The sequence below is a fragment of the Takifugu flavidus genome, chromosome 2, assembly GCF_003711565.1.
Source record: "Takifugu flavidus isolate HTHZ2018 chromosome 2, ASM371156v2, whole genome shotgun sequence".
In the NCBI taxonomy this organism is placed as follows: Eukaryota; Metazoa; Chordata; class Actinopteri; order Tetraodontiformes; family Tetraodontidae; genus Takifugu; species Takifugu flavidus.
Window position 1 is genome coordinate 18,955,971 of NC_079521.1, and position 24,935 is coordinate 18,980,905.

The 24,935-nt window shown below is 51.2% G+C and overlaps 1 protein-coding gene across 1 annotated transcript in view; it reads right to left on the minus strand.

Annotated features, from left to right (window-relative positions):
- kiaa1549lb (KIAA1549-like b) overlaps window positions 1–24,935 on the minus strand; it is a 33,762-nt gene that overhangs the window by 1,761 nt on the left and 7,066 nt on the right. The window contains 22 exon segments of the mRNA XM_057025613.1: window positions 24–175; window positions 287–435; window positions 748–842; window positions 925–1,296; window positions 2,231–2,369; window positions 2,632–2,861; window positions 3,490–3,614; window positions 4,212–4,342; window positions 5,312–5,499; window positions 6,116–6,151; window positions 6,518–6,681; window positions 6,953–7,124; window positions 7,480–7,631; window positions 8,890–8,949; window positions 12,470–12,638; window positions 13,086–13,219; window positions 13,284–13,503; window positions 16,913–16,967; window positions 16,969–17,026; window positions 17,149–17,235; window positions 17,238–17,606; window positions 19,381–19,725. Of these exon segments, the coding sequence (XP_056881593.1) occupies window positions 24–175; window positions 287–435; window positions 748–842; window positions 925–1,296; window positions 2,231–2,369; window positions 2,632–2,861; window positions 3,490–3,614; window positions 4,212–4,342; window positions 5,312–5,499; window positions 6,116–6,151; window positions 6,518–6,681; window positions 6,953–7,124; window positions 7,480–7,631; window positions 8,890–8,949; window positions 12,470–12,638; window positions 13,086–13,219; window positions 13,284–13,503; window positions 16,913–16,967; window positions 16,969–17,026; window positions 17,149–17,235; window positions 17,238–17,606; window positions 19,381–19,725 (3,602 nt within the window).

Below are 24,935 nucleotides of genomic sequence, written 5' to 3' on the forward strand. Positions count from 1 at the left end.
GCTGACTAATAAAGGAGCCGTACCGAGTCTGCCCACTGTGGTGGAACATCATCAGGTTCAGGTGGGTAGGACATCCAAGAGGGACTGTGGTAGGAGGTGGGCGGCGTGGACAGAAAGTTGTCTGTGTAGCCCGGCCTGGAGGCTGGGATGGCGTAGACAGCCGTTATTGGATTTCCTACACAAAGCAAAAGTAAAAGAGGCAGTCGGAATCAAATGCATTGGGAATCCATTCAACTCAGGGATTTGATCACATCAGCAGTGTAGAAAAGAGAGATCTCCTGGTTACCTGAGTAATTGGACACAGGCTGCTCCGCAGTAATTGATGGAAGTGCTGCTCTGGTTGTTGGCCCATACGGGCTGCTGTCACGTTGACGCTGCATTTCCGTGACAGATTTCTCTGAGCTCCTTCCCTTAGGCCCCAAGTCAGAAGTGGAGCTGAGTGGGACAGAGGATTGGAGAGGAACAAATGAGCAGTCAAGGCCACTAGATGGCAGACGCGTCCCTCAGAGCCAGGAGACAGGCTCATTAACATTCTGCCCATCTCCCAATGCACTAGCTCAATATTCAAATTTATACAAAGCCTAAAATCACCCTGGTTACAGAACATTACCTAGCGTAGATCTACTGAAAGCATATCAATGTGAATGTGAGTAAATGAGCACGATCCAGTGGACTTTGGACGAAAGGCAGTGTGTGCGCCCGTGTGTGTGTGTGTGTGTGTGTGAGGGAGAGATTTGTCAACGCTACCGTCTTAAAGAAATCCCAGGAGGAGGACCAGTGCGAGGGGGCAGAGGAGGAGGAGAACCCATGGCGATCTCTGGAAGTTGTGTGAAGTGAAAGGCCTTCAAAAGAGAGAGGGAGACATTGAGGTCTCTTCACCTCCACGCAGCTCCTCACGGAGCGTCGGGACTGTGTCCCACTCACCGGTCTGGGCAGGCTACACTGATACACATCTGTCCCGTAGGAGGGTACCCACTGAAGCCCTCCCCGCCTGCTCATGGTGCCCGGGGCGCTGGTCACCACGTCTGTGTACGGGAGGGGGGGAGATACGTGGTTGTACTTATCCGGAGATGGGTGGTGGTGATGGGAATGCCTTCCGGACGTGGGCTGGCCCCCAGACGCCAGGCTGAAGGCCTCCTCCAGCAGCAGGTGCATCTGATGTCTCACCTCGTCGATGGACGGCTGCGAGCTCAGGCTGGAGGTCTCGGAGTGGCCTTTCAGGCCCCGTCCGTACGTGTATCGCCGAGACCCCATCAGGCGGTCCACGTTCGTTTCCTCGATCAACTCGGGCTCGGTCTGAAACAAAGCGGAACATCGGGTCAGCCGAAACCTTCAGAGACGAGAAGAAAAGCCCAGAGTTTCCTGAAGTCCTCCACGAGTCCGCTGCATCTCAATTATTCAGCCGGAACATAAATTCATAAAGGTCCATCCATTCTTCTCCCTCCCTCCTTCTGCCATCCGTGCAGCCCTTCCATCCCATAATAAATGAATGAGTGAGTCACAGCTTGCTGGTGAACAGAGGCCGGCCACCGAGGACCCAGAGCACCTCATAAATCTGCCCCCACCCCACTCGAACCCTGCTGTGACCACTCGGGCCTGGAAGAGTGAGGATGTAGCTGGTGCCTGCTCGACGGCCTTTGATGAGATGAAAGCAAATCCTCAGCACATCTGTCAGCGTGTCCTGTTCAGACCTGAGTCCTGCTGCTCCACGGCCCGATTATGATGTGCAGAACCGGAGTTTCCTCTTTCGTGCTGTGATTGGCCAGCAGCTCCGGGGCAGTTCAGGGAAGTTCCATCACTCCTCATCTTCTTTTTTTACAAAATGACAGAGCAGAACAAGAACACCTTTCCCCAAACGCTCTGCTCCATTACTCTTGGGAGCACAAGCATTAGAATTTATGACCGAAGCCGTGATGGCACAATAAAGGTGTGGAAGCATAAATCAGCCATCCTCCCATGTGTTGCACATCAGAATGAAATGCCCCCGTAAATCCCACCTCTTAATTATGAATGAGCCCGTCTCTTTTTTCAGCTTTACTGGGGTACACTGGAAACTAGACCTCAGTGGGATATGAGTGATTTCAAACTCAGCAGCTGGGTTGTAAAATCCTACAAGGGCAGATTCAGCACTAATTAGTAATCATGCTTCCGGGGTGGATCCACCACCATGGAAGCATTTTTGCTGCCGCACACTTCAAACGTCTAAAGGTGTCAGACGAACGGGACTCACGTCGTAGCCGCTGTTGCGAATCCCTCTCCTGGGTCTCTCCCTCATAACCAGCAGGTCCATCTCTGTTCCTCCAGGACTGGGGCTGCTCAGACTCTGCCTGCTGCGGTAGGCCTGCTGTCCTACCTGGGAGTGCCTGCTGCTTCAAACAAGGTGCGTCATTGCAGAATTAGGCCACAGCAGCAGGTTTCACTTTATTTTCAGTGTTTCTAGTGAGACGGATATTAACCCAAAACAGCTCAAAATACAGGAATCTCCTAAGGTTTTAGAACCCTGAGGCATCCAACCTGACATCAATATGATACTGTAGCTATGAGACTATCAGGACTGATGGTCATGAGGTGAGTAACCGGGGTGGCGTGCTTGCTGAGCTGCTGTTCTCGGACAACCTTGGCTCCACTCACCTCCTGTAAGACTTGACGTAGGTGGAACCCTGCTCGTCGTCAGCCTCCGCAGGCCTGTCGGACTCGAAGGCCGTCCTCTCGTGGCTGTGCTGCTGTGTCTGCACCAAGGCCCGGCTGTTGCTGCCGCCCTCGCCGGAGGGGAAGTCGTAATAGCCCTTCCTCTTAGCCTTGAGCCTCAGCTTGTTCCTGTAGTGCTCAATGTCTGACTTCTGCTTCAGAGCCAAGTTCACCTGTAGGGACCAATGAGCACAAGATCAAACATCACTGCAGGTGAAGTCCCAGGGGGTGGGGGGGGGCTATCCCAGCATTCACTGGGAGAGGGAAGCATGAAGACGCCCTGAACAGCTCACCAGTATCCACTCAACCTGATTTTTGGACCGTGTAAAGAGAACTGACAGGAAAACCTCCCGGACTCTGCTAGCAATGTACCATAACATGCTAACTGTGCTGACACTCAGCTTACGTGTGCTCGGCAGAGCACCATAATTGGGACTCTTATGACCTCTGCAGAGAATTTCAGACCGTTCGTACTCCTGCTCCCACGAGCAGTGAAAAGGGCATTAGTGATATTAAGATATTAAAATGCAAACTACTGTATGAGCTAATCTGCTTCATCAGGTCTTTGTGGATTTGGTGATTCTGACAACATAGGCAAAAAACCCACCTCCAATCAATCCAAAATGTAAATATGGCTAAACCTGCACATCCAGCAATTTCTTTTCCCCCACATGAGCGGTGAGGACATCACATGGCAGGTGCTGCAAACTTGGCATTAAGAAGTGAGCGTAGATTATCAGAGCCTTCGACTGTTCCCGCCTTTATTTGCATGCATGCGCGTGTGAGTTTGGGTCACGTCACCTCTCCGTTGACAATGACTGAGTCTTGGCTGCGCTCGAAGGACGCAGCGCGCGAGTAGTTGGTCTGCGCCACCATAGGCTTTATGGAAATGAGCTGCAGGGATCCGGAGGAGGTGTCATATGGATCTGAGGAGCAGAGAGGGAGTTCACTCACTTAGAGACTACAAATACCTCTAATCAGTACACTGTCAGTCAAAGGGGAACAGAGTGTCACACCTCCCTCCCGCTCTGTCGGACAGATTATGTCAAACATCATCATTCATCCGTGTTAACGGAACAAGCAGCAGACGCAGGCAGCAGATCCCAAAAGATAATCACCAGCGTCACGTTTTGCATACGAGTTTGCACCAAAATTCCTTCTCAGACACCAGGCAAATTACAAGGAGAAGGTGTCCAAGCGGGATTAAGCCGATCCAGCCCCCCCTCCACCATAGATGAGATCAGAATGGCCAATATTTGCCTCCCTTTAGCTGCTCTGCACCTTACAACTGTGACGTCAGATGCTCTTTCAGCACGTCTGTGTGTGTGTGTGTGTGTGTGTGTGGTGTGTGTGTGTGTGTGTGTGTGTGTGTGTGTGTGTGTGTGTGTGTGTGTGTGTGCACTGAGCTGGGTCTGACACACCACTGTCTGTCTCTTGCATATTCATCCCTTTTGTTATGAGCGTTGGTGAAACACCTGAGCTTGTTAGCATGTTAGCATGTTAGCTTGTTTCTGGACTCTCACCGTCCTTCTTGCGGGTCTCTTCCTTTGTCGGTTTCTGCTGCGCTGTGACTTTCATTGCCGTCGAGCCCCTGCCGGGTTTCAGCCTCTCTGATTCGTTGCTGATGACGGAACCGTCCTCGCTCGGCAACTTGCTGCAAGTAACCATAGCAACAAGAGGCGGTGAGCTTTCCGGAAGCTGGGCTCCTATCCAGGTTATGTCATCCTCAGCTTCAGCAAACTCACCTCCTCTCGAGCCCAAATCGAGACATAATGGATTATTGTTGAAAGCTTTTCACAAAACCAAAGGAATTGAGTGTAGTTTGAAAATAACAGTTTTCAGAAGAATTAGAGAACTAATTTGAGAGTCTTTCTGTACCATCCTAGAGCTGCTGGGTGCTTCAGCCCTTGTATGTTTTCCTTAACTGAACCCTTTTCTTTAGATCTTTGGGTAATTACATTGCTGTGAATTTGCTCTGTGGACACAGCAAGTGCAGCGTGCACTGCACCAGCCTCTTTTACTGCCTTGCAGAGTAGAACAAGGCTGGTCCAGCCAAACAATGGCGTCAGAATTAAGAGGCAGCTCAGAGGAGCAGGAGGCCGACGGTGACATCAAAGCGCTGCGGCCTCGGCCCTAATTGTCTGGTAAAAATGATAACAGAAGCAGAGACCACGCCGGTGGCCCCCCAGTGGGAGCTGGGTGTGTGTTTAATCCTGACCTGGGGTTTACAGGCACCCGCACAACCCTGGCTCCAAGGACGGGATTATTTTAAGAATGGAAGCAAAGTAGGGAACTTTGTGCATCATGTGTGCAACAATAGTGGCTCAAGAAAACTAAAATAAGGGCAAATGCAGCAACAAAGCTGTAAATATATGAATAATGATGAGAGACGTGGAACTGAGTGTCTGCAGGCTGGATTATGTGAATGAATCCTTCCTTTATTCACTCGAAATCAGCATTCACTCAGTGGTTGCATGAGTCATTAGGCTGGTGGTAGGAATAATGAGACAGAGGAGTGTGTGTGTGTGTGAGTGTGTGAGTGTGTGAGTGTGCGAGTGTGTGTGTCAGGCTCAGTTTGGACCCATGAGCGACATCATTCTGAGGAGCTGAGGCACATTAATACCTTTTTTTGTCGTTAGTGAAGGTCCTCCTGTCGGCCGTCCCGTCCCGGTGCAGCGTCTTTTCCAGTGACAGTGACGTGTCCCGTATCTGTAAGGACATCATTAAGGTGTCCTGACTGGCGGGCAGCGTCTCCTCGTCCCCGCCATGTTGACCCATGTGCTGCTTGGCATAGTCGAAACCCTGGACAGGCTGATGGACACGTTAGGGGTGAAATCAAAGACAAAAACGTCCTCATTTTGGTCCCCACTATGTGACAAGAACACCACACAATGTATAACCCTAAAATCAATTCTAAATACATTTATAAGTCATATTTAAACTCAAACAATTGTACAGATAAAATCGACATACTGGTTCTCTTGAACATGCTGAGGCTTCAGTGGACGATAGATGTCCAATATTAATTAACAGTAAAGCCTTGGAGAAGTGCTGCCCGTTAGGCTACGTGTGAAAACGAGCCCATGATCGACAGGAAAGACAACAGCCACTGAGACGGAGCGAGAACTTTGACCTTGAGCGTTCTGAGGCAACGATAACGCGAAAGCTCATCCTGCCAGATGGGCGCTCTCCACACAAACTGGCCCAGAAACCTCCAACTCTGGCATTAAATATGCACGACGCAGAATAACAGGAAATAGACTTTAAGTCGAGAAAATCTGGTTTGTTGAGGTTTGTTCCTGCACAGCAGAATTTATTAGAATCTATAGCGGGTGGCAGCGCCGCACGATCCCTTTTAAATCCCGCAGTTGAGCCCTGAAGATGGAAACACAGATGGGTACCAAGGGGAGGACTGAGAGGCCGATACCTGGTGGAAATAGCCCACGTCTCTGCGATACGTCATCTGAAAAGGAGAGAAAATGTTGAAATTCCCGTTGAGTTTTAAACACAATTACTGTCACCGTACAACAAAAGCAAAGACAAAGCTCTCTGGGGCTGCCGCTAATGATTTGCTATTTTTATTCATTAGCTCATTAGCTCTCACGTAATCCCTCAGATGATTTATACAGAAATACACACTGAGGCCAGTGGAGACTGCATCCCACAATTTGTCTTGATGTGTTTGAAGAACAAAGCAAGACAAGCAGCAGGTTACAACATAAAGGTGGCGCTATAACTAGCTCTGGTTTCCTACGAGAATTGGGATGAATGTAAATCATCTTTTATCAGATGACCGATGAAACAGACAGAGAGGAGGAAAGTTCCACACCTTAGCTCGGGGGTTGAGGTTGCCGATGGCGTCGGCTTTGAAGTCGCTTTTATTCTTCCTGCAGAGCACGGCTGTGATGATAATGATAATGAGGGTGACCACGGCGATGGGGGCCAGTACTGCAGCTATTATCCACAGGTTATTGGGAGGGTTCTTGACCACGGCTGAGATAAAGAAGAACAAACGGTCTGAAAGACCTTATTGGCACAGTGAGCGTGCGGCAGCCATTACAGGCAACAGTCTGCCAGCCTCCCCTCCCCCTCAGCCTTCCCCTGCCCCCTCTCTTCTAATTGGGCTCCAGTGTCCCCTCTCATCCTAACTTCTCCACTGGCTCACACACCTGCTCCTCTTCCCAGAGTCAGGGCTGTTTGCCAGCGTGTCAGCGGTTCTGTCCACTCGCCCACTCGTCAAACGGAAGAAGGGTGCTGTGCTTACGTTCTGCCTGCAGCTGGACGAAGTAGCCCAGGGTGAGCGCCACGGTCTGAGAGTCGACCGTGTTCAGGACCTTGGCTGCTGACGCGCCTGCCAGAGGGACGCCGTTGTGCTGGACGTAGTAGGTCATCTCCGCTCGGTTCCTCGACCCCGAGATCCTGCGGATGTTCACCATCTGATGGGGAGGACGGACAGACGAGTGCTAACTGTGGATGTGCCGGGCACGAAGAGGTCGGTAGACGAAGGGAGCGAGTAAACATTTACCCTCCAGGCTTGTTCTGAACAGCAACCGTTTGAGGAGGAGCCTAATAACTCTGTAATCATCAAAGGCTGACCAGGAGCCATCAGGCGAGAGCCAGCAAGTTTGTATCAAAGTTAGCATATGATAAAATATTCATGCAGTTTAAGCCCCCCAAACTGCTGGATTACTGCCCTCACTAATGAGCGTTTGCTCTCTCACCCTCCCTGCACTTAGCTGGCTGTTTACTCCCCCCCCACCCCCCCGTGGCCCCTCATCCCCGGCTCCCTACCTGCACGGTGAAGCCGCCCACGGCCGTAGCCCTTCGGAAGCGAGTCCCCTGCCGGCCCGCCAGCACAAACAGTTCTGCCAGACGCTGCTCCATTAGACTGGCAAAGCTTTGGTACTGTCCCTCCAAGCTGGCGTTCTCCACGTCCTGGATGACTACAAGTGGACATGGACGGGGAAAGGACGGCCAGAAGATAAAAGAAATAAGAGTTGGCCATCAAAGAGGGTCTAGATTTAGCACCGATTCTCAGGGTTCTCTGTGAAATTCTTTGATGAAAATCTACAACTTCATTCAGGTCCCGTGTTCAGGTCCCGTGTTCAGGTTCTGTGTTCAGGTCCCGTGTTCAGGTCCCGTGTTCAGGTCCCGTGTTCAGGTCCCGTGTTTATCTGTTTCATGTCATTATCAAGGGAACGACCTTGAACTGACTTAGGAGGGCGAGGAGCCGCTGTCAAGCATCGCAGGGAGCATTCCCTGGAGCGTTCCCCGGAGCGTTCCCCGGAGCGTTCCCCGGAGCGTTCCCCGGAGCGTTCCCCGGAGCGTTCCCCACAGAGAAGCATATTCGCCTTGCAATTCATAAAATATGAGGACACACACTCACACTCACACACACACGGCAAATGTAAAGACTCATTATGTGTCTAATTGCTCCTGTAAATGAGAGTTTAGTTAATTAACATCAGCACACAGGCTTTGATGCAAAATAAAGTGATGATGATTATGTGAAGAAGCACTTTGACAGATACCCAGGAAAACCCTGTTATTACAACGGTTATTATACTGTTATTATCAGTAGTAATAGTGTTCCACACTCTTGTTGGTGGAGCCCAAATCTAAAGCGTTCATTTAAAAAGTGTTTTTTCCTCATGTCTTCTCATGACATCATCATCTCATGACATCATTGTTTCATGACATCATCGCCCCATGACATCATCTCATGACGTCATCGTCGCATGACATGTCATGACATCATTGTCTCATGACATCATCTCATGACATCATTGTCTCATGACATCATCTCATGACGCCATCGTCTCATGACACCATGTCATGACATCATTGTCTCATGACATCATCTCATGACGTCATCGTCTCATGACACCATGTCATGACATCGTCTCATGACATCAATTTATCCTGACTTTAGTCTACAGATTGTTGCTTCACACCCACCAAATATTTCAAGCGGAGAATTGAAGTAACAGGACATAAAGCAGGTTCCATGGAGCTTTAAGGCCGTTTTTGCACTCATCTTATGTTCAACAATAAATTGAGAGTTATCTGTCAGCTACACTCATATATAACTCCTTTTACTGCCTCCTTAACGAGAAACATTTGTCTCATTTGCACATGTTGAGACAATAAAGAAAATAAAAGCTTCAATAATAAAGAAAAGAAACAGAAATGTGTTCCTACCTGTAATTACCCAGTAGTCTCTGGTGGCAACTGAAGTGTTCAGGTTGTGATACTCCATTGCTTTAAACACAAGGACACACACACACACACACACACACACACACACACACACAGGTCACATCAGTTGTCTCAATCAGGCTTTCCATGTAAAGAAAGAAGCAGATGTCTGTTACTTGGTTCTCTGCTTCACCTGTGGAAAACACCTGAAAGCTGTGAAACAATAGTTCCCACTAGGACCCTGTGAGCGTTCGCAGGTTAACGGCGTGCAGCACGAGGCGGCGCTCCGGGCTGCTACATCTATTTTGCGGCTGATTAAGTCATTGAGCTGCAGGTTGGAACTGCTGTGGAGAAACTGGGAATTACACGACTGCACGTGCACGGGAGAGGAGTGATGGGTCATTCTGCTGTGGTTCCAGTGTGCCACCAGATGTCGCTGTTCGTTCTACCAACATAATGCTGGTTAAAAATAGAAGAAATACGCCAGTTTTTATCTTCCTCTCACATTTCCTGGTAGACGTGCCGAGCTATTGCATCAACTGACTGAAGCATTCTGACCTGTGAGCAGGTGTGTGAGCACGCACGTCCTGGACCACACTCAAGCGTCCCCCTTACAGCCAGACTCTCAAGTGACTCCCATGAGCCTCTGCTGCCATCCAGAAGTCATTATCAGCTGTCACAAAAATACGATCTGACAAAATGCTATTAGTGGAATAATTCATATTTTACGTCAGTTGTGAGTTTCAGTGCTCTTGTTCCTCCTGCTGCTGAAGAGCAGAGCAGGAGCAGGAGGAGGACGGCAGCGTTCCGAGTGCCTGGCTCCCGCCAGGGCGGAGCAAAAGGTGGCGCGAGAATCTCCCACTGTTAATTATTTACTCCAGTAATTTGCTTTGAAGTGAGGCGGCAGCCGCTGACAGCATCTGCTGACACTCGCTGTGAACGGCGAGCTCCCTGATGGTGGCGGTAAACAGGGCCAACGTGCTGTGGCGCCGTCGCTCTCTTGGTCACAAACACGTCTTACTCGTCCCAGGAGTCTCGCAGTCCTGACTTGGGGTTCTCTTCCTCATTTTTCCTGCTCAGCAGCCTCTTTCAGCGGACCAAGAGGCGCCACCTCTGAACACAACGGCCATAAAAGCCAAGTTATTATTCAATTTCTGGAGTCATCCGCTTATTAAAAGATGAAAACAACTTGATTCCTCCCCAATACCAAATATCACAACATAGGTAGAAGCCAAAAGACAACAAACCCGGAGTTTGAGCTGGATCTTTGTGGTGATTCTTTGCAGCTACCACGTGTGGCTCCAGTGGCCTCCTGTGGTTGATGGTTGATGCCAAACAGCAGCCATTTAACCTCCTCTGAATTCAGCACAGATCACACAGCCAATAACACTCCATGGAGTTAAAGTAGATCCATGAAAACCCACTGGGCTTATGAAAACAGGCCAGCTCAAGCAGAAGTGGGCTCAGTGATGGCAGCACGCACAAGGCCTTGACCCAATTCCTGCTGTGATCCTGAGCCTGATCTGTTCAACGCTCCGTCTTCTCGAACTGATCAAAGTCTGCAGTGAGTCCGCTGCAGCTGACAGGAGATCGCTGCGCTGAACACGGAAGCTGGACGTGCAGCTGATGCACAAACGCTCGTCACCTTCACTGAGACGAGCGCCTTTTTCTCAACATTTGAACCAGGATGAAAACGATGATGGCTGGTGTCACCGGTGTAAAATGATGCAGCTGCACCAAACCTAAACTAACTTTGTTGTCCTTCAGCTTACGTGCGTGTAGCTGTAGACGCCAGGCCTGGCTGAGCTCTGGCGTCTGCCATCTGCCTTTGTTTGAGTTCCTGTTCGTTTCAGTCATGAATGTCTCTCCAACCTCACATTAAAAGCCGTCTCTTAAAAGCCATTTCCATCTCTGAGACTGCCTGCTCAGCCCTGGGGCAGGTGACCACCGACCCCGGCTGGTGGGGGCGCACTGACCTCCGGCTCTGGCTGAGACAGTCAAATGAGCTCTTCTGAATCATGGTCCTCATCTGGAGAAGGGTGGATTCTCCACCAGGGTTGTGAGTGAAGGGAATCGGGAGCGGGAGTGCGACGGCTGGATCGGGGCAGCGTCGGCAGAACTGCAGAGGTTGAACCGGGCCGTTGGGATAAGGGAGCGCCGAGAATGTGGGAGACGCCCTCTGATTACCAGTCATGTTCTACCCTGTGTTCATGGGCAGCTGGTTTGTGTTTCCTCCCTGGGGAGGCTCTGATCAGCTCAGTGGTGTTTTATGGGCAGGTCCATCCGGGAGGAGACCCCGGACAGACCCAGGACACCCTGGAGAGATCAGGTCTCACGGCTTGTCTGGGAATACCTTTACATTCCAAGAGGATCTGGTGGAAGTGGCTGGATCAAGGGTGTCTGGGCCTCCCGCACTACCCAACCGACTGGGACCAGGATGAGAGGATGGAAAACAAAGTTGGCAAAGATGAATTTCTGGTGCTGCTACTGGTGCTATTCCTGCAAAATGGATCCAGCTTCCCTGCAAGCAGTTCGACTCCCTCTCCGATGTGTTTGGGCTGCTCTGTAAAAGCCTCCATTGGAAGAAATCTTGTTCTTTATTGGGCAGTTTTTGTGATGCTTTATGGAACAGTAGTAGAACTTTGTAAATCTGGTTCTAGTTCTTTTAAAATGACATGAACAATGAATTTATGACAGCCGAGGTGAAGAGATCCAGTCAGTCTGTCCTGCAGGACTCAATACGGCACCAGGGCAGTAGCAACCCCTTTAAACTTACCCCTTTCTTCTAGATCTGCTTCTGTCGAGCTGTTTACATGTCAGTCTCAGTTTGTACTGGGGTGGAAACAGGCCACACGCTGGGACTCCACTACAACCGGCGCTTAAGCTCCCTCCGACTCCCTGTCACTCTCCATTTGCTTTCCTCGGAGCATATCTCAGATGTGTCCTTCAGTTTTGCCCTCAGTGGAAGCTGAGATTAACAGCAGGGGCTTTGCTTCAACTCTTTTTAAGTGACTCCAAAACATCAACAGTTTTCATAAAAAAGGTCCAAAATGTCTGAGGACCTGGAAGGATGTGACCATTTTTCCTGGAGATAGTCCAGGTTGGAATAAAGGAAATGCAGCGGTGCAGCCGTGTCTTCATTTATACTTGTATATCAAATAAACGGCCCTCAAAATGAACGCGGTAAAGCAGAATAACCCATCGTTGTGACTAATCTGATTAAAATGTTTTGCACAATCAGGAGAAAGAAGATGGACGTCTCTGGTAACACGTTTGTCCAAGAAGTTACCGTCGCGCATGCACGTGAGACAGCAGTGACAACCAGTAAAGATGAAAGATGCTGAGCGGCACGTTGGTCCTCTCGATGTACAGAAAACGCCGAGACCGGACTCTCGATCTAACTTATGACATTTACCAAACTAGGTCGACACACTTCGCAGCACGTTTTCTTTTCAGCAAAGCACTTCCACCTTAAAATACCACCTTAACACACAGCATTCATTGATCAATTAAAAAGTGTTTGACAGCCATTAATTAATGTGGATTTATTCGTTACACTATCTTTTGGAACTTTGTGACTTACGCTCAGCGATGATAAGTGGTGGATAGAACAGGAAGTAGCCCACCAGCTCCGCTGACAGCTGACAGAGGAGGTTTGAGGCGGCAGTGCCATTAAGGAAGACACTTCCATTCTTCACTGCATAGACCAGCGACACAGCCGGAGAGGACGGCACCTGTGAGACATTCAGCATCTTGGGGGGAGCAGGAGGGAACAAAAAGGATGTGTAACCATGTGAAGCTCTGGGAGGAGCACGAATGTGTCCATCAAAATGGAGAAACTGGCAAAGCACGAAGGAGAGCAAAATGGCTGCTATATTTCCCCATAAACAACATTTTAATGTGGCATCTTATCAAATTAATAGAAACACCACTGTGCTGAAAGAAAAAACTATTAATAGGAATGGCAGCAGCGAGGTTTGTTGGAAACGCTGATATGCTCAGGGACAGTTTTGATTACAGAGCACTCACTTTCCATCTGCTGCTAAATGGCCTGATGAGGCAGAAACGTGGATGTCTAACGAGGGACAAAACCGCTTCATTTCCCCTGATTTGCTGTAGTCAACGGTTAATGAACCCTACAGGTTTAGGGTCTAACCTACAGAAACACACCGACACAGCAGTGTGAGACACGGCCGTACCTGGATGGACAGTTTGCTGTTGGTGGTGAGCACTTTTGCCCGTGCTTCAGCGAACACCCTCTCCAGCCTTTGTTCCATCATCTGAGAGAACCAGCAGGTCCGAGGATCGTCTCCGGTGCCCACAAACTGCAGAACTGAAGCACAAACCCACCATGAGCTCTCCGGCACGGCAGGTGTTTCCCAGACGCCGGCGCTGACCTGTTTTCAGCTGGAAGCCTCTGGTCGGGCCGGGCCGCCACGGCGCCACTGGAACGGGCAGGGCCGTGACCATGGGGAGGTACTGCCGCAGGTCTGCGATCAGCTTATCGCGCCCGTACGACTCCAAGGCATCCAGAACAACAGAAGGAGGGTAAACGGTGTCGCCAGCGGTCACGTGATAAGCTACTGTCATGTTGGGGGAACCGAAGACCGTCTCTACCTGAGGAGGAAAAAGGAATCGTTAAAAGAAGATGAAGAATAAGAGCAAAAAAACAACCCTCACCTGTGTAAATATGTCAGAATGATGCTCTGAAATCATTTTTTAAAGTTCCTTCAACAAGGCTTTAAACAACGAAAACATGCTAATAGAACAATGCTAAACTATAGAAAAACACACTGCAACAAATAGAAAACTGGCAACTTTAATGATGCCATTCGTGATTGATTCCATCTGGAGGCTAATAAGAATTTGTGGATTATCTTGAGTAGCCAGAACTGAAGGGAACCAGCATCTGTCCTCTTATCTTAGCGAAATCAGGATGGATGCTTTGTTTATTCCAGATGGGGCTGTTGAGGCACCACAAGTGTGATTTAGCTCCATTGTGCTCAACAGGAATTTATAAAGTTTTGATTTTGGACAGAACTTTTCCTTTTAAAGTCAGGCTGGCCACCGATTCCCTGCAGACGCATTAAAATTCCTAAACAAAAAAGAATGCTTGTGCAGAATCCATAGGCTCGCGTGACGGAAGATAAGGGCGAAAAAGCAGTGAGTGGTCTGAATGTTTTTTTAATCGATAAATGAATAAGGCATGCTGCGCTGGAAATGTGGGAAATGAAGGATGAAACCAGGGCTGGTGAAATCCGTCCAACAGCTCCACTTCTAGGCGCTAACGCTGACTCAGTAGCCACGATGTCGTGAATCACTTGGACACTAAAGCAGAATGCAGCCGCATTTCAAATGGAACATGTCTACCTTCTGAGGGACTATCAAAGGGTGTCGAAATGAAAAGAAATATCTGCCGCAGCGATGTCAGATAACACACTGGCTGTTCTTCCCTTCAGGCAGGATCGGGAGGTCGTGTAGAAGTGAGCCAGATGTAACGATATTGAACCGTACCGGCCTGATGGAGCAGCTGCTGATGAGGGCAGCAGTAGCAGCAGAGGTTGATTACACCGTGTAGAGAAAAGAGGAGCCAGACCTCAGACAGAGCGATAAACAGGAACTTCAGGGCAAACGCTGCTTCATTTCATCCCTGAAAGGTCACCGCGCTCCCAATCTTAAAGTGCCACAGGTGAAATCTGCCTGCTGTGGAGCGGACTTTGACGAGCTCAATGCTAATGCACTGAAAATGGCCATGGAAGAAAACGTCTGTGGAGGAGGTGAAACCATTTAGGTCGGTTATCTAAGCCCATCTGGACGAGATCCGCTGGACCGAAACGCCGAGAGCCCGAAATCTCTGCAGCGGAGAGTCGCCGCTCTGCCTCCTCTCAATTCAGCCTTGTTAGGAGCCCTATGAAAAGACTCCTTTATTATCGCTCCATCCTCTCGGGCTTCACCCCTCTGAAGGTGTTATTAAAAGACCGCCTTTCCAGCACGCCGCAGAAATACCCACGACTTTATCTGAGGGTGAACAACGCCAACAGATTAATGCCAAAGAGCTCAAACACAACACAGAGCAGAAAGTCATTTGTTTGAAGACCCAAAAGCAGCTCAGTGGGAGTTTCAAAAGCCTTCAGTCTCGCAGTTTAATTCATTTACTCGATGTTTCTTATCGCCACTTTAGCATCAGCACGCCGCAGCGCTCTCCTCCCACCATCCACAACCTCCAACCAACACAGCTGAGACAGCAGCAAACAGGAGCAGAGCAAAACGTTAAAAAGAGGGAACGGGGGGGGGGTCGGCGTGGGGGGAGGGGGAGTGGGGGAGGAGGGAGGAAGAGAGAGGAAAGAGAGGAAAGACGAGAGGGAGGAGAGAGCGGAGAGGAAAAGAGAAGAGGGAGGGAGAAAGAGGAACGAAGAGGGGAGAGAGAGCGGAGAGGGAGGGAGAGAGAGAGGAGAGGAGAGGGGAGAAGAGAGGGGAGAGGGAGGGGGGAGGGGGAGAGGGAGGGGGAGGGAGAGGAGGGAGGGAGGGAGAGGGAGAGGGAGGGAGGAGAGAGAGGGAGGGAGGGAGGAGAGGGATGAGGGAGGGAGAGAGGGAGGGAGGGAGAGAGGAGGAGGGAGAGAGAGGGAGGGAGGAGAGAGGGAGAGGGCGAAGGGAGAGGAGGCGAGAGGAGGGAGAGACGAGAGGCGAGAGAGGGAGGGAGAGAGAGGAGAGAGAGGGGGAGAGAAGAGGGGGGAGAGGGAGGGGGAGGGAGAGGGAGGGGGGGAGAGAGAGGAGAGAGGGGAGAGGAGTGGGGGGAGAGGGAGGGGGGAGAGAGGGGAGAGGGAGGGGGGAGAGAGAGGAGAGAGGGAGAGAGTGGGGGGAGAGGGAGAGAGGGGGAGAGAGAGGGGGAGCGAGAGAGGGAGCCGACAGGGGGGGGGGAAGGAGAGAGGGGGAGGGGGAGAGAGAGAGGGGGAGGGGGGGGTATAACACTGAAATTCAGGTTTCAGGTAGCAGAATGATGACCAGTGGTCCCGGCCCATAGGGGGCGCTGCTGCCCCTCCCTTCCTGAGAAGAGGGGAAGGAAATATAAAATATTTATATATATTTTCAGTAATTCGGTTCTGTCAGTTTTAGCCACTAGCGCATCAACAACAGGTAAAACGTTTGAACGAGTGTGTAAAGGAAAGATTAAAGAACTAAGCTCCAGGGACGTCAGCCTGGATCTCCTGGGACTCTTTAACTCAACCTCATTCCTATATTAGTCGTCCTCAGCCTAAATGTGGCTCCTCGCCAGGAATTCCTGCTGCGCTAACAAACCTCGAGATTCCTGGTGAGGGCGGGAGGGAAGCATTCCGAGGACAAAAGGTCACAGCTGGACAAGTCCCCCCGTTAAACAGCTGTTAAAGGACCCTAACGGGGCACCTTGAGAAGGATCCTCCTAAAGCACGGCCGTTCTGCCCTGTACTGCCCCGGTCTCCCTGCAGACGGGGGCATCTGTGGGGTACTTGATCCGGGGTCCAGGATGTCCCTTTGATCTGACAGGAGAGCACGTTAAAGAACCGGGAATGTGCTCTCCTGTCACGTGACCACATGCAGCTTTTTATAGGCCCAATGGAACAAATGAGCGCACAAGGGCAATAAAGTGGTGCAACAAAAAGAGAGAGAGAAGGATAAGAGCGGGGGGGGCACATGTGGGGGGCCCAACGATTGGCACACAACACCTCCGCAGAGCTCTCAGGACCATTTATGTCCATGAGAAGTTGATTTCTCTCCCAAAGCTCATGTTAAAACGCAGCAGTGCTGTTCCCACCCCCCCCCCCTCCACTGCCCTTCCCACCCCCCCATCCGCTGCCCCTTTATGGTCACGCTCTGCTTTGAACCCGCTCTGATCAAAGCTGCTTCCTCCCAGACACACGAGGCACTCGATGCTGAGCATCAGGACAGCGCACCACTTCCTGTTACCGTTCCAGCCGTTTGTCATTTTTGTGTGGCAACTGAAAATGAAGCTTGTGATTGGTTCTTTTGGAAGCTCATGTTTAAAACTGACCTGAGCCTGGGCTGAACTATCATTCAGAGCTTTTCGCAGGCCCTGACTCAGTCCCTCGCAGGTTCTGCCTCTGAATGCTGTCCAGCCTGTTTCTTCTCACATAGATGGAGACGACTATGAGAAATGAAGACAGGAAAAAACAGGCAGACAAGAGGAGAGGACAGGACAAAGACCGGGCACAGCACGTTAGAGAAACGGGAAACTCCATTTTCCCGCCGGTGCAGCAGCTGCTTCACCTGTTTTCACCCACAGCCTCTCGCTGATGTTGCACTGCTGCAGCGGCGACTCGGTGGTGGTGGTGAAGGGGGAAAGGAAGACAGCGGTGCCCCCCTCGCAGTGCTCGCTCTGGGTCCCGGCGGGGCAAAAATCCTCCTGTTGCTCAGCGTCCTGACGGCCGTCGTGGTCGCCGCTCTCCTGGTGAAGGCGGGCTGTGCGGTGGTGGTCGCTGGGGGAACGCGTGTGGCCCGGGCAGAAGCGGCGGGGGTCAGCAGGGGTCTGACGGCTGCAGGTGGGGTTGCGGCGGAGCGCTGGAAAGAGGCCGTCGTGGTGTCTTGCGGAGGGGGCAGAGGTGATACCTGAGGTGTCCTCTCGGTGGGCCTGGCAGCAAGAGAAACTCCGACCGAGTGAGAGGGAGCTGGACCACCCACCTTTGCTTTGGGGGGCGTGAGCGCCGGTCGGTCGTGGAGCCGCTCTTCTGTGAGGACAACAGATGACTTGGTCCCTCCCACATGACCTGCTGATGGACAGTGGAGAACGTCAGACGGACACTTCACCAGGATGCAGGCGAGAAGAGGATGAAATGACTGATGGCTGATGTTGGTGGCAGCGGTGCTAAGCTAGCTGGAGGAGGATCTCAAAGCCAAGTGAGCCACACGATTATTGCAGGCGTCTCCTAGAGACGGCAGCCAAACCGAGCTCGGATTTAGCCGAAATGAAAGGGCCTCGCTGGCTGATTCTGGCTGATTCTGGCTGTCGCTGCAGATGAGCTGGTGATAGATTCAGAGAATGCTTTTTACCCCCCGCGGTGCTTTCAACAGATGTAAAAGGAGGACATTCTCTAACTGCTGGACAAAGCAAATATGGATCATCGGCGGTTCCAGTAGCAGCGTCTGAAATGAAGACATCCACATTTCGCTTGTCTGGCTGCCAGCTTCCAATGATTAAACGACGGCCCATCTGCTTGTGAATAAGAATTGGCCCCATCAAAACCAATAGACGTCCCTTGTAATTCTGAGGCAGCACTTTTGAAAGACGGAGGCCTGATGGCTTCCACTTTGTATGCGGAGCTATTGCTCCTGTGCCAAAGCCGAAAATAGCACTAAATGCCGCACTGCTCTCCCCCCATCAACGGCAGGAGGGGACGGTCGTTCCTAACGCCAAACTAAAATGAGATGTGTCGCTGCTCCTTGCACCAGCGTTTAGTCCCAGTTTCCTGATCTGTGATTTCTGACCAGGAAGTGAGGAGCAGGAAGACCACAACGGTCACAGAAGGCCGTTCCAAAAGTCTGAGTCAGCGTTGGTTGTCAACTAACCTGAAGAGACGCCAAAGGGAGAGATGTTTTCTCAAAAATCAGACCTCGCTCGCTCCAATTTTAGGATCTACTGAGCCGAGGAGGAAGCCTACTTAAAAAACAGGTCTCTTCTGTTTCGTTAGAATTTGTTTTAGAAGTTTTGAATCAGAAAAAATACAAACCCTTAAAATTAGCCATAATGCTTAGAACATTAGTGGAACTTGTTCCCGACATAGAGGAGGTTGCATCATACTGGAGACGGAACCATGTGACCTCTGACCTCAGCCGTGTGAGCATCAGGTCAACTCGATACCAGCTGTGATCGCAGCTTTCTCTCCCTGGCTGTAATTTTTCTGATGACGGGACAAATTGGGCTCCCGTGACCTGCTGAATCAGCAGGAACGCAGCTACGATGCGCAGAGGCGGCGTGGGAGCGGACAGGTGCTCGGCATCATTTACCTGGTGGAGTCTGGAGGGAAACGGCAAAATGATTGACTTCAGCATATGAGAGCTGCGTCTCCAGCACCTCTGAGAGCCGAAGACCGACTCGACCCATATGCTGGTGCATTCAACAGCTGCTGCGCGACACATCTGGAAATGGAATCCTGTCCCGGGTGAGCAAAGGGCACTGCTGACGTCAGACTTTTGGAAAGGTCCCTGCTGTTCCCGCTGCCTCCGTATTGATACGGTCGATAGGTGTTGGTGGAACAAGCATGAGGGACGGTGGACGGCGTTAATCTGCTGCTCCGAGCGCTGTGTTGGGATCACTGCTTCAGAGGGGGACGGTTGGACGTGATCATTGATGTATCGTGGGGAAGTGGCATTGTTACTCTACTCTGCAGATGCTCTGCTAATGAGGGACAGAAGATGGTAATGAGGAAGATAAAAGCTGAGGCTTTCAGATATCAACCACACGCGTGACGGCTCGGGGACACCTGAGGCAGGGTAACATCAGACCTGAGCTGGGGGGAGGTCTAGCACCGGCAGACGACGCTGGAGATGACGTCTCTGAGTCATGGCTGGAACTGTGTGAAGGCCTTTGGGTGGTGTGAGTCCTGTCCGTGCTGACAGTGGGCGAGGTCCGACCTTGATCAGCACCCGCCGGATGTTTGACGGTTCCTGCCATGACAGTCAGGACAGAAGAAAAGGCGGGCTGCCCCGGTAAACCTTCAGCCTCCATGGGATCATGAGTATGGGCGACCGAGGGGGGAAACTCTCCCGCCACTGACACTGGGCGAGCCGGAGCGGCTGTGGGGTCGCTCTGCAGAGCCGAGGATCCAGAGGCATCGTAGCTGGGAGCGTCTGTTCAGAGAGGAGAGAAACACGTCAGTTCCCATGATTGTCATCATCCAGCCATCCATGTTCTGTTCATCCTCAGTTGTGCCTAATCACAGCCACAGGAGGCACTATATTCTGTCCCAGCAGGCACTGGGCGAGCGGCAGGACGCCCCTGACAGTGGCAGGTGCGTCGCAGGTCACGTTTACTCACACCAAGGAATGATCTCCCATCACCGACACGGCATGAAAGTAAAGCCTGCCTCCTGCCGCTGTGAGTTTATCTTAAATGTTATCTTATTCCTGACCTTGGGTGGAGTGATTGAAGGGTGGAAGAACCCAAACGCCACAGCATTTAAGTGTGCATGTTAATGCAGCTGCGTGTCGCAGCAGAAGTTCTGTCCCAGCACAGGACAGATGAGGTCAGTGCACAGCAGCACGCCCTCGCCAGGCAACAAGCCTGCTTTTTCACTTCAAGGTTCTATACATGAAGATACAGATCCAAACAGCAGCGCTGGAGTTTAAACATATTTTTGTAGTTCAGACACAACACCAAGGGCACGCTTTTATGTATTCCCATGAGAAAGAAAATAAAATCTCTTCAAAGTGGAACAAATAGAATTATTCAAAAGATGGCAGCTGCGTGCACGAGTCTAAGATAAGGTTCCTTCTGAAAACACAATGAACTCAAGTTGCCAAGTTGGAGGGCGTTTCAGAGCAAAAGGGGACGCGTGAGGAAGACGAGGGTGGAGGAAGATGCTGGCGTGGAGCCTCGTCGGGGGTTCGTTCCCTGAGGAACCTCCAGCGCTGACACATTATTCTGGGAAAACACTTGTAAATGATTTCCTCAAACCAATGCACGCTTTGAATATTAACTGTGGAAGTCAAGAGCAATCTGTGGAAATGAATAAGGCCCCCGAGTGCACGTTTTCTCAGTTAGAGTCACGATGAGGAGCTGAAGCCAGAGCGCTTCTTTCTGACACGGAACCAAATGCAGACTGCAACAGGATCTCACACCAGCGATTTCCGGGTCGCTACTCCGAACGTGCTCTTAAATGTCACCGATTCCCCAGAGAATCTGGATAAAGCTCTTTATGCACACGCTAGTGAGAGCTTGCCACTATTCATTTGGCTCCTTCATGGTGAATAAATCATTCCGGTTAATTTCTAAATCGCTAATGTGCTGAAATGTGATTAGTGAAATTGTTATTCTGCACTTCCTAATACATCCTTAAAAATGGCAAAACCGCGTGGGAAGAGCATGTTCCCAGATTAGATAAGGCAACAAAAGGTCAAAGGTTAATGTAAAGACAGAGAACTTTCCACTCTCTTCCCTCTCCTGCTTAGCTGCTAAGTGAAAACACCGCTTTAGGTGCACGGGAGGGATGCCAGGGCCAACCGGAGTGAGCAGGCTCCTGTGGCCCCACCTGCTCAGGCAGGACGTGAGTGCAACCATCAAGCAGCTAAAGATCCAAGACGATGAGTAAAAGGTTGAACAGTTCTGGTGAATAATGCACGAGCAGCAGGGAGAACTGCTCCCTGCCCAGACAAACGTTCCATGGTTCCCCCCGTTATTGTGTAAACGAGAAGTCGTGATGCCGAGGCTTGATTAAAGATCCTACCAATCGGCTCCGTAATGAATTAATTAAATTAATCAAAGCTGTCGTCCCTCAGGGCAACATCAGGTCTCATCAGAAGGTGTTTTACCTGAGATCTTGGTAAATCTGGCGCGCTCTCCCTGCTCCCTCCTTCCCTCGTGCTCCTCCTGTGTCTCCTACAGAATTTAAGTTGGGTACCTGGGATGAGGAGGTGGAGCGGACGATGATGACCAAGCTACTATGGACGACACCTCCCACCCTCCATAAAACAGTGGCCCAAACTGAGCAGCAGCTTCACTGATCATTATTCATTAATGACTGATCACTTATCTCCTCCCTCCCGTGTTCCCTAGCTTACTGTAGTGAAGTTCTAACCCACTTTATCCTCAGAGGTTCCTGACCATGTGTCAGGATTCACACTTCACCAGCCTTTATTATCATCACAGAATCCAAAGTCTAATCTGAAGCCATCGGGATGGAAAGAAGGGACGCAGGAGGGAAAAGGTGCACGCATCATTGGAGTCTGTGCTGTTGTGAAAGCAAATCAAGGACAAACAAACAGCGCAGAAGAAGAGAAACATGACCCATTTTTAAAAATGGGATTAACGGCAGCCTGACAAAGTAGAAACAAAGACGGAAGCGGCTCCGCTGGACATCCCAGCTGAAGCGCGTCAGACCGACGCGTGCCTGTGAACGACGCCGCCCCCGACACGCTCAGACTCCCCAGACATGGTTTTCACGCTGGTTTGTTCCCTCTGCGGCCGGCGCCATCACGTGACCCTGCCGGCGCTCCGCTCGCATTACACACCGCTTCTCTTCTTGCTTTGAGCTGTTTTTGTTCCCTTGTGTAGGAAATATGGTAAACAAGGCCGTCTCATTCAATAGCTCGCTGGATGGAACCCTCCAAGCACACAAACCAATTTAAAAAGTCCGATCAAGCGCTTCCGAGGAAGTCCTCCTGTGTTTTCTCTGTTTATCCCGGATGGTGCCGCAGACCGCTGCTCAGAGCTGCTGTTGTGCCATTAAGCATGAAAATGAATGTCTACGTCTCCGGTAGGTCACTCGGGGTTCTTAAAGTGATGTGATCATGGCCGAGCCCTCGTTATGTGAAGATAACGGTTAGCATACGCTACCTGACACCCTGTCCGTTCAGGGCTCATTTCAATCTGCAGCGTTTGGGTCCAGGTGTGTTCGTCTGTGCTTGCTGAACACCTGCTCCCAAACCGTTAATGCTAACGCACGGGTGCCACAAATGTGGCTAAAACAGGCCTAGCAACGCTGCCCACCCTGACCTGGTCACTGGAGACACATTCACAAGACAAAAGCGCCCCCATCCCGGGCCCTCGTCAGGTGCTTCACAACAGCTACGTCAGCCACGATACCAGCGTTCCTCTCAGCTACTATCGGCTCGACTGTGTGCAGAACACACTTCACCATGTGACCCTGAATGATGTCACAGCAAATGCTGCTACGACCACAACTAGGTCGGCACGTTTCCGTGACTGTCACAAACACGTCGAAATCAAAAGAGGATCTGTGCTACGCTAATGTCGCTAAGATGGCTGAGCTAAGTCCAACTCAGTGAGAAAATCGATATTCATCCCTGCACGCGTATCGCCCCCCCACACACACACACACACACACACACACACACACACACACACACACACACACAACCTTCCTGTCAGCGATTGGCTGGAACGGGATGTGTTGACGTGGCGCCCGTCCCCCCGCTGGTTTTATGATGGTGTTTAACCACCGCGCAGCGCATTCAGGGAGCTAGCGGATCGCGGGGAGACGTGAGAGCAACATGAAGCTGCCCAAACCCCCCGTGCACGATCACACAGTGCACGTTTGACCAGTGGGCTGTTACACCGCAACTCTGGAGGCACGAGGTTGAAATCGCCGCCACCGTGATATTGGTGGCGGCCCTGGAAGCTTCGTCTCAACCATTTGAACCTCCACAGAACCGCCCGTGATGCTGGCGATGCCGCCCTGGCGAAGAGTGGGCCTCCCTCGTGGGGGCCACCGTCCTGCAGCGATGGTTGTGGGGGCCACCGACCCGTAGCGATGGTTGTGGGGGCCACCGACCCGTAGCGATGGTTGTGGGGGCCACCGACCCACTGCAGCCTCTTCATCAGGGTCTGATGTCACGGCTCTGGGGGTCCTTTTTTGAGGGACGGTGCCGCCCAGCAGCACCTCAGGGTCTGTGCTGGGCTAAAGAGATGTCCCCCGCCCCCCTTCCCCAGGAAACACTGGCATCATGACATCACATCCTGAGGAGGCTGGATGGTTGGGGCGAGGCCACCACTCGCTCTGCCGTCTGACCTCAACACCTCCAAGGATGGGTCGCTATAGCAACGGAGGGTCCAGGGGATGAGCTCACACTCTGGTGAGGAACCTGAAGTCCACCTTCCTCTGGCAGCGAACGGCCGCCTGCTCAGATCCGATCGGAAAATAAGAGCGAGCGCTCAGATATAAATTAGTGGCTCTTCGATCACCTTTCACTAACTGGCCCAAACCAGCTTCACCAGTGGCCATTTTCATTCTCTTTGATCCTGCTGGTCTCTTGAAGGACACGCCTGCAAACCCTGGGCCAACCAACTCTCATGCTTCCTCATCATCACCATCCTCACCATCCTCATCACCATCTTCATCCTCACCATCCTCTTCATCATCCTCCTCCTCATCCTCACCACCATCCTCATCCTCATCACCATCCTCATCCTCACCACCATCCTCATCCTCCTCACCATCCTCCTCATCATCCTCCTCACCATCCTCATCTTCTTCACCATCCTCATCACCACCCTCATCAGCAACAGTCCTGGTCCAGAGGACACTCAGAGCCGTGCTCTCCTCTGCGATGGGCTGGTTCCGCCCGTTAGATCTCTGTGTGTGAGGTGATCCACCAGCAGCTCAGTAGATCTGCTGATGCTGTATTAATGACTGGATGCAGGTTAAATGCTCTCACGAGCTTCAGCTTCACACTGGATCTGCAGCGCTGGAGGTGCTGTTAGCATGGAGGATTTGGTCCTCTGAGGGTGGTGAGGGACACGTGCGTGGTGCATCCAATATCTGCTGCCTCAGACACTTTGGACAGGAAGAGCAGACGGCCGCCAAAATTAATTGATTTCTGAGCCTCGTTATGTAAATTCCAAAATGAAAGTGCTGCAACAATACAGGGAGAATTAAAGCCTTCCACAGAAGAACAATGCTCTCCAGCGAGGAGGAGAGATTATTCAGGAACGTGCTCATCGCTCTGCAGTTGGGAGGATTTATAATCAAAAGCCTCCCAAACATGCTGAGCAGCTTCGCTGGAGCTCGGCCGCCTTCATCCACCGAGCTTATCGGTAGTTTACTCGATTACATTTAAAAGCAATGCTAACTTAAAGCTCAATTGTTAGCAGGACTCAGGTTCTCACTGGGCTGAGGCGAAAAGAAAAGCAGTTAAGGGTTAAAGTGGGTTGAAGCTGAACGCGCGGAGCATTACACATTCATGCTATAGGAAACTTTCAGAGCATTTTAAGGGTGAAACCACTTTGATGCGTGGCAGGATGGCAGGGGATGACTGGCAGTCAGGCAGCTCAGCAGGGAACCGCAGGCGATCAAGCTCCCATTAAAGCACCGAAGGAAGTC